At 46.0% G+C, this 10,235-nt stretch overlaps 1 protein-coding gene across 1 annotated transcript; it reads left to right on the forward strand.

Moving 5' to 3' along the window:
• The first annotated feature begins 7,640 nt into the window (after window positions 1-7,640).
• Window positions 7,641-8,854, forward strand: LOC143594977 (uncharacterized). Its single transcript, XM_077074142.1, has 3 exons — window positions 7,641-8,089; window positions 8,186-8,294; window positions 8,366-8,854. The coding sequence occupies exons 1-3, from the start codon at window positions 7,641-7,643 to the stop codon at window positions 8,852-8,854; spliced, it is 1,047 nt and encodes a 348-aa protein (XP_076930257.1).
• The last annotated feature ends 1,381 nt before the right edge of the window (window positions 8,855-10,235 follow it).

The following is a 10,235-nucleotide window of genomic DNA, read 5'->3' on the forward strand; positions in this document are numbered from 1 at the left end:
ATTAACCAACCCAGCAGGCCAAGAATACACTTACGCTATTCGACTGGGACTTTCCAAGTACGAATAACGAAGCCGAGTACGAAGCATTCTTGGCAGGGCTGAGAATTGCGCGTAAAATGGGAGTGAAAAACTTGGAAGCCCATGTAGATTCCATGTTAGTAGCCAATCAGATAAATGGAACGTACACGGCCGTGAACGACACAATGGCCTTGTACCTCGCACAAGCAAAAACCCTTATGCGCGATTCTAATGATTGTAAAGTCATACACGTCAAGCGTAGCGAGAACAAATCTGCGGATGCGTTAAGCAAGCTTGCATCATTAGCCTTCACCCATTTGGGAAAGGACATCCGCATTGAACTCCTCGAAGCACCATCAGTCCCGCACAAGAAAATTTGTGTCATCCAAACCAGCACAGAAACGTGGATGACACCAATAATAAAATACCTTGCAGCGGGTATACTACCAGAGTCAAAAACACAGGCAAAAAAAATACGTTGTAAAGCATTAAACTATCAGCTCATTGATGACATCCTTTACAGACGTAACTTTCTTGGCCCACACTTAAGATGCGTGGACAACCAGGATGCTGACTACCTCCTAAGGGAAGTACACGAAGGCATCTGTGGAGTACACGCAGGTCCACGCGCTGTTGTAGCTAAACTAAACAACGCGGGATACTTTTGGCCGAAGATGCATATGGATGCGCTGGCATACATCAGAAAGTGTAGGTCTTGCCAGCTCTACGCACCCAACACGCATCGCCCGAAGAATGAACTTGTTCCAGTCACCTCTTCATGGCCATTTCAGAAGTGGGCCATCGATGTGACAGGCCCATTTCCTACAGCAGCAGGAAACGTCCAGTTCCTAGTAGTAGCCATCGACTACTTCACCAAGTGGATAGAAGCAAAACCCTAAGCCCAAACAACCGCAAAACATATTAAAAAATTTATTTGGGAATTTATTATTTGTCGTTTTGGACTTCCACAGACTTTGGTGAGTGATAACGGCACCAACTTTGCTGACAAGAAGCTACAAAAATGGCTAAAAGAACTTCAAATCACCCACACCTTTACCTCAGTGGCACACCCGCAAGGTAACGGTGAGGTGGAAAGAGCAAATAAAAGCATCGTCGAAGGCATAAAGAAAAGACTCCTGGAACACAGATCCGGCTGGGTAGACGAAGTTCCACACGTCCTTTGGGCAAACCAAAAAAGCTGAAAAATGCCAGTACAGGAAAAACCCCGTTCAGCCTCACTTATGGCACTGAAGCCATGGTCCCAGTCGAAATTGGTTTACCCTCACCAAGGGTCTTGATTCAGCCAGAAGATAATGATGCAGAAAGACGGTTAGACTTTATGCTAACCGAGGAACGCAGAGACTTAGCCGCAGCGCGTGAAGAAAACTACAAGCGACAAATGCAAAAGTACTACAACACGCGGGTAAAACTCTGCAACTTCAATGTAGGAGACTACATATTGCGTAACAACGAGGCTTCAAACCAAGAGCGCCCAGGAAAACTGGCACCGGTCTGGGAAGGACCATACATTATCAAAAAAGTTTTGGGAAAAGGCGCATACCGGCTCGAAAGGCTCGATGGCACTCCTATCCCAAGAACATGGAACGGAGCTCAATTACGCAAATGTTACATGTAGATCAATTCCAAACTTGTAAAGAAAAGGCCTAGAGCCACTTCTAATGGAAATGATTCTCCTTTCACATTGTTGATAGCCTTACCTTTATGCGTATGAACTTCCCACGCTGATGTGCCGGTGTTCACCCCATAAATATGGGAAGAAGTAAGTCGTTGCGTGTGGAAGGCGGCAAAATCCGCATAAACACATAAAACGGTAAAAATTTCTAAGGAAAACCTTCACGCAGGTCAGCTATAGGTAAAGTTTAGTCATCCCAATAAATGAAAGTGACGGTCCTACCCGCACAATCATGATAAAGGAAACCGAACATTGACCTATTGGCAACCGCGCAACAAAAGGTTAACTTATTCAAAACACTTAGAAAATTTCAAAGGAAAAAGATGAGGAAAACTTCCACGCAGGTCAGATATAGGTAAAGTTTGGCCATCCTAAGTGCAAGTGACGGTCTTATCCGCACAATCACGAAAAAGGAAGCAAAACTTTTAACTTATTACATACCCGCATACAAAAGAAGCTATACAAAAATAAAAATCTACTCTAATGGTGGAAAGGGATCTTAAGGATCAAGCTTCAGGACCACTTCCACTTGGACCCGCACCATCAGTAAAGTGTGGCGGTTCAAGGAAAGCTTTAAGGATAGCTAGCCCATCATCAGCAGCAGCAATCTCGTTCACCTTCTCCACCACCGGATGCGGGAAGGCAGCATACTGATTCACTGCTTGGTCATACGCAGCTTCAGTATCCACATTGTAAAGAGGGAAGTTGGAAGGCGGGATGCCTTGTTCAACAAACCCTAGACCAAGCAGGAAGCCAGCCTTTTCCCCATCCTCATGAGAAGCGTTGAGGGCTGCGCTCATCGCATCGTCATATGATGTGTTCGTGAACACCCGATGCACAACCTACAAAACAGAAGTTTGTCAAACTCAAGATTAAGGAAAAACGTAAAGTTAGAAGTTAGGAAGCTGCGCATACCTGCGACAACGCTTCTCGAAGAAGCCATTCCTTGGCAACCAGAGCCTCCTGGAGGGCAGCTTGAGCTTCATTACGGGCGCGTTCGGCTTCGATCTTTGTGAGGTTGGCAAGCAACACATCTTTGGCTGCAGCCTCTTCGACGCCCTTTAGCTTACGCTCAGTATGGTCAAGCACCCCCCTCTGGTCCAAGATCTCTTGGAGCTTCTTGGCATCTTCCATGGCCAAAGCATCATGAGCCTGCTGGAGCCTCTCTAATTTGGCTTTAAGTTCCTCATTCTCGATGCGTAGAGGCTCAACAACAGCTTCAGCCTTGGTGGCCCTCTCGGTTGCGTTCCTTGCAGTTTCCTTAGCCAACCGAAGCTGTTCGTTAACAGCTTGGGCAGCCTTGGAACGGGCCTCCAGACGAGCCTGAACGTCAACCTCAAGGGCCTTGAAGGCCTTCTCCTTTTCCGCGGCAACGGCGGCAAGCTTCGCATTCTCCTCCCGGATAGCCCGCGCCTGAGCCACTTCAAGGCTACGCGCCGTCTTCAACTTGTCGTTTTCACGACAAAGTAGCTCGACGCGCGGCTGCATCCGGGCGAGAAGGATTCGAAGCTCGTTGGACAGCCTACCCTCCTGGTAGCTGGCCATGGCCTCCCCCAGCGCACCGCTTGGGGCGGCGTGACGCGCCTATTCGACGCAGTATTCAGCAGTCCGGAGGGTCGTTCCCCGGCGGATCTTCCACCGAGGAGCGTACACCTCGTTGGAATCACGAACTGCAATAAAACAAAAAACAGTTAAGAAAAAGAAATTATGAAAGGGATATAGGCCAAAATAGCCCTACGCACCTGTAGGGTCGACAAAGGCCGATAGCCACCAAACCCATCACCTGAACCTAAGGGATATCCATCCAAAAGGTCAAGGAGACGGGAAGGAGGCAAGGATTGGCTAGACGCCCCAACCCCAAACGTACCTGAAGGACCGGCCGTAGTCGCAGGCGCCGGAGGAGACGTGGTGGAGGCTGCCGCGGCCGAAACCAACGGAGGTGAACTCACCGGAGGTGAACTCACAACCGTGGCCGCGGCTGCGGAAGAACCCGCAAGAGATATCACCGCCGGCTCAGTGATGGATTCGGTGAAAACGGCAATGACAGCCGGCGGGGATAAGGTTACAGCTGGAACAGTTGGCTCACCGGGATGAGCAACCGAACCAGTACTGCAAGCAGGCGTAGTCGCCTGGGTCATAGCCTCGGGTAGGTTGACCAAACCTACCTTCATGGGTCCAGAGCTGCTCCCTCCCACTCCACTTTGGAATGCCTTAGCATCCACGCCTGCACGAAGACAAGATAAATAAGTATAATAGCGGAAAGATAAGAAGTTAAAATTATGAACACTTACGGGTCTTTTTGAGCCTGAAGGAGCGAACAGGCGGGGACGAACCCGATGGAGCCGGCCTCTTCGTACTGGTTACCATCGTCGTCCTGGGCTGCTCGGAGGTGACAGCCGTTTCAACCTCCGGAGCAGTGGTCTTAACACCACCGGGGTTCCCCGCCACCTCTTCATTCTCGGTTTCCGACTCTGACCGATTCACTGGATCGGCAGCGGAGGCAACCTTCGCCTTCCCCTTCCCGCCGGCAGCCTTCTTCTTCCTCGCCAATAAAGGACCATCTGCGGATTCCTCATCAGAAGACGATAAAATTAGAGGAATTCCCGCAGAGGTTTCAGCATTGACAGGGTGAGGGTTAAAAAGTTCTTTACCTGGCCGCCTGGCGCTCAGGATCTCGTGGCCTGGCGGGTAGACCTCAACGAACCGATCTGCCGTCTGCTCAAGGATGGGCAACTCGTTCTCATCCAGAGCACGAGTACCCATCCGAGCGGGACCATCACTCTCCCGCGGCTGCAGGAGAGACTGCAAGTCGTTTCCCTCTGAAACAAAAAGAGAAACAGTTAGAAGAAAAACCTATATCAACAAAGAAGACAGAGCATACCATAAGGGACAGAGTTCAAACCGTATTCGAGGACGATGGGAATCTGGGACGCCTCCTTCCACACCCGGCTCATCCCAAGCATCACCATCCCGGACTCCGCAAAGCGGTACACCGGAGTCTGGATCCGAGAGATCTTGGCGAACCACTCCGCCTCCTGGTGGTTGAGGGCGTGAAGGGCGGGGAGTGCTCTCCCATTCTTAAACGTCATCGCAAGGGGGACGACGCGAGCGGAGATAAAGAAAAACTCCCGCTTCCACGACCGAAGACTGCGCTCGGTGGCGCAAATCTTCAGACCCTTGATCCGGTTGACCAGGGTGTACCACCCTTGGATGCACCTCCAGGAGTAGAAGGTCATCAGGCGGTCGACATGGGGCTCTACACCCATAATGAGGCACACCCACTCGAAATGGCGGATCTTCGCGATCGCCATTGGGTGTACCTCCGTCAAGTGTACACCATGTCTCTCCAGAACACGGTACACAAACTTCGTCAATGGGAACCTCAGATTCCCATAGATGAAGAATGCAGCGTACACCCCTATCTTGCCCTTGGGGCATCGTACACCGTCTGATGAGGCTCCGGAAACTCAGGCTCGAAAGGCTCGAGCATGAACTTCCGGACGATGTACTGGTAGAGGTAAGTAGGAAGAGCGCACTGGCACTCGCCGGCAGTGCTCTTGTCGTCCTTTTCGGACGTCGACGTCGGATTCTCGACGAACAACTCAGCCTCCTCGGCAGTGGCCTCAAAATCACGAGAAGAAGACATGTTTTGGGTGTACAGAACAACGATTTCAGAAGAATGCTCGACGGAATAGTGAGTATTCGCCGGAAATCGTTTTAAGAAGATGAAGAGAGAAGTGAAAGTGAGGACTAAGGTGCACCCTCTCTCCCTTTATATACTCATCGCAATTAATGCGATGAATTTAATGCGGAAGAGAGAGAAATCGCAGGTGCAATGAAACTATGACACGTGGCAAAGAGCAAGCTGGCAACAGCTGTTGAAAGGACGCGTGCCATTAATTTCGCGGCCACGCGCCCGAAAAATCGCGCCCACGCGCCTGAAAAAGCGCCTGGAATGATCGTATACTGTCACGTCGCCATAACTTCCTGCACGTCCTGACACTGTCAGGAGAAACCGTCGGACGACGTTTCAACAGTTTGGACTGTTCTTATCCTTTCACCAACTCTTCGAATTTCAAAAAGATTCAAAAATAAACGGGAAAATACCCCTTACATTGGCAACCAAGTAACTATAAGACAGGTGCAAGTACAGTGTCAGGGCAAAACCCTTCACATACTTAGCACCTGCAGGGAATGGACGCCAAGAATACCTTGGAAGTAAGTTAACTATAAGACGAGTGCGGGTACAGTGTCAAGGCGAAACCCTTCACATACTTAGCACTCGCAAGGAATCGAAACCAAGAAGGATCTCCTGGGCCATGCTTGCGGAAAGGGAAATAACATCCACGCATAGTGGGAACGTTGAGAACTAGATTGTTTGAAGCTCCAGGAAGGAATTGGTTCTTTAACATAATTGATCACTATGTTTAAAACTACCAAAACCTCGTGGAGAATCTACACAAGTGAAACTCAACGCTCCTGACTTGCGAGGAGGTTACACACCTACCCGCATCATACCCAAAGATCAAGCAGAAAAGTCGGGAATTTCTGCACGTGGCATTAGGGAAACCGCGGGAAGAATCCCCACAGACAACCTTAAAACTAAATCCTTTTCAAAATCCTTACTTAAGTCCAAAGTTCACCTCACTTATTAAAAATTCATGAGAAGAACATTGGACTGGGGGGACTTGAAGAGGTAGGTCCCAGCAGAGCCCAGTTGGACCCGCAAGACTCACCTTGAAGAGGGACGTCTGCGCAAGGACCAACTGGTTCCGCAGGACCCACCATGCTCAGAGATGAAGACCTTAAGCGCAGTACGCCGGCTGTTCCCGCAGGGAAAGCCTCCCAATGGTGAAGTACCCCGCCTGTCCCCGCAGCTGTGGATACAAGCCATCAGGGAAGGCTACCCGCACTAATAGCAAGGCTACACGCACAAGGCACTCAATAATTCAGTGTCACCTGAAGGAATGAGCAAGGAGGGAATACTCCCGCCCAAATGAGTCAGTCCGTATGCTTCTGGAAGATCTTTTGTACTATACCTGCCAAGGTATGGACAAAATAGGCAAGATCTGACCAAAGCAGCCCATGAACCAATCACAGGGTGACAGCTCATAGACAACAGTACGAGGAGGAGCATGCTCTAGTACTGTTTGTCACTATTAGCCGCTGCCTACTCACCAACCCTTGTCGTGGCACGCACATAGCCTGCAGTTGGTGGAAAGGGAACAGTACACATCCGGCCTTGTCACTATCAGCCGCTGCCTACCCACCAACCAGCATGGCACGTGCGTAGCCCATAGTTGGTAGAACAGGAATATTATACAGCTGGCTGTACCTGCTTGGAAACCTACCTTCGGCTATAAATACTCCAACACCTTGGAACGGTAGGATGATCTGGTATTTTACCTTCACTAGCTATTTCTCTCAATATACACTTATATTCAGAGCAATCTAGTCTGATTCTCACGCCGGAGGGTGGTCACAAGGAGGAACCCCCCCTTCTCAGTGACGAGCTCACGGTGTTTGTTTTGCAGGTCATCTGAAGAACATCCTTCTTTACCGGACCTGACCCTCGTGGGAAACATCTATTTAACTCCCAGATTATCCGTAATCTGCCCGGGGTCGATTAGTGTTTCTTCACCCACGTTTTTAGAAGATGAGCGGTCAGATTAAAAAAAGGTGCTTAAACAATGTAACGAGATTTCATCCCACGCATAACTTAAAATTGTTAAGCTAGACTAAAAAAAGAATTTTGAACGTTTTTATTCAGAAGACTGCAACAAACCCTCCGGATCAATCGATCATATACATATCCTTTCTATATTTATCATATATGTTGTCAAAGGCCTTTATTATTATTACATATAACATTTATGTAGAATAAATCCTCCGATCTTCTTTTGTCATGGATTCCAAACTTCCCAAAGACATGACGATTGAGATTATATCACGAACATCGTTAAGGAGCTTTGATGCCATGCGTTGTACGAGCAAAGAAATGAACAAACTCACGTATGACTCAAATCTCGTGGAGCGGTACAAGCAAAGAAACCACATCGTATCTGGTTTAATCACACAAACAACAAGAACCACTAGCAGCTTTTCAAAGGTCTACGTCAAACAGTTTGTGCCATCACGTGAATCCAAAAGTCTTGATCTTGGCTTCCTAGGGGAGGATGATCGAATCTGGGCATGTTCGGAGCAAGGAATTATGGTGTTAGAGAGACCTCAACTTTTGTTCTTTGTTTGTAAGCCTGCCACAAAGCAGCTTATACAATTGCCTCATCCCAAAACCAAGTATGAAACTGACAAGGTTTCCATCGTCGTTATGGATTCCAAGCCGCCAATGCGTTACAAGATTGTCAGATTCTCGCGACCGTATGTAATTAATCTACTTGATCTTGACAGATTATTGATTGAATCCAATGATCGATGAGTTTTTGTGATTTAAGTTAAATATTTTTTGGGTGTTAGTTTGTTGGATAAGTTAACTAACTTTTTTAGGATTTCTTCTGTTGAACGCGATCTAGTCCTGGTGGTGACGATTGGCGGAGTCCATATTGTTGTGAAATCTTCGACTCAAGTGCATGTGAAACGGAGTGGAGACTAGTAGATCCCATAAACTTGCCTTATAGTGGCTTCTTGGATTATCAGCCAATCGCCACGAAGGGCTACATCTACATTATGATGACAAACGGCGACGTTTTGAAGTTTGATGCGTATTTAGAAAAATGGACGTCCACGTTTTCCATTTCCAAACAAACAGTTTACCCTCTTATGAAGCTCCTAAAGTATGAAGGCAACTTGGCGTTTGCTTGTAAGCAACTTAAGGGTTATTGGGAGATTTGGATTCTTACGAGTGATGAATCGTGGGTGAAAACATATGTTTTGAACATGAATGAAGATCTTAAACGATTGTCACTTGCCGCTTTATATGATTCAGATACCAGTATTATGTTGGATTTTTACAAAGCAAGGTATCACTTATTTAAAACAGACGACACAGGGAGTAATGGACCTGATGAGTCCTTTGCGACGAGGTTTGTATGTGCAGTTAGCGATACATTTGTCTTCCGATCAGATTTCGATCTTATTGATCATGTTTCATGCCACACTAATAATAGAAACTTTTCACGTAAATGAATTACGGATTTAATTAATAATTTTTACTTTTAAGGTATGATCATGCATGATAAATTGATAATCATGTTTTTTGGTAGAAACATTCGTGTGGTTGTATAGTGTAGAGTTAACCACTCTTTTAGTCCATTTGTTTGCTAAGATTCTTGCTTTTAATTTAAAAAAATTACTTCCCACTTTTAATCCCCAATTAAACTAGGGAATACCACGAAAGTGTTTGTTTTAAAAGGGATTTATCATATCAAATTACATATTTCTTCAACCTCTAAACTGGTACATCTAATCCAGATTTATTAATTATAAATCCGAGAGGTGGGCTAGGTGGATCTTAAGAGGAGGATGAAAAGGAGATCAAATTCAAATATATAATTAATTAAATTTATGTTCATCTTTTATTAGTTTCCTAGTTCTAGTTAAAGTGTGATTGTTTAGGTTATAAACATTTGAGAGGTTTTCATAATAATAATAACAATGAGAGTTAAGTTTTGAAGTTAAAAAAAACCTACTGTTGCCTTCCTCCGATTACAATAAATCATCACAACCCACTTCAGAATATATTATATCCGACCACAAAAACTTAACCTTTAACCTAAAACGTACCTTTTTTGTTCGCTTGCTTCTGCTCGGAGTCAACACGTGAATCTAGACGTGTTTCTTGCTTGACGGGGAAGCTAGAACGCGAACCCTAACATTTTCCTTCAGCTAGGATATAGGTCCGAATAGGATGAGAGTGTTTGTGTGTGTTTTTGAAGGTGTATGGATTAGAGTTGCACAAAAAACCGAAACCGAAAAAAACCCAAACCAGTTTTTTTATACCCGGGTTTTAATACTCGACCCCGTACCTGACCTACCCGTAGGTTACGGATAGGGTATGCATTTTAGTACCAAAACTCGTCCTCGAACCACACCCGATTGTACCCGGTAATACCCTGAAAACCCTAACCGGTTCCATATCCGAAACTGGATTTTTCAAATACCCGAGTATATATCCGAAATTACCTGAAAAAATATCTACAAATACCTTAAAATTACATGAAAAATACCCCTAAAAAGTGTAACCTCTAAAATAATTCTATCTATACCCGAACTCGAACCTGACCCGGGTATTGCTAATACCCGATCATACCCGAATCCGATTCGTATCTGAACCCGGGTTTTTCTAATACCCGATTTGTGCACCTCTAGTTGGAGGGAATGGGGATGGAAATGAGTGTTTTAGGGAGTTTTATGGTGCTTATATTAGATAAGCCGATGAACCTGCCCATAACCCATTCCCTTTATCCATCTTTTATTTTTCCAAGACTACACTTAACTTATTATTATTCAGCATAATTAAATAATAATATCCAATTAAATAAATAAAACTCTTTTATTTATTATTCGA

The sequence above is a fragment of the Bidens hawaiensis genome, unplaced genomic scaffold (assembly GCF_021521415.1).
Source record: "Bidens hawaiensis isolate Kalapana, Puna unplaced genomic scaffold, B.hawaiensis_p1.1 tig00044428_1, whole genome shotgun sequence".
NCBI lineage: Eukaryota > Viridiplantae > Streptophyta > Magnoliopsida > Asterales > Asteraceae > Bidens > Bidens hawaiensis.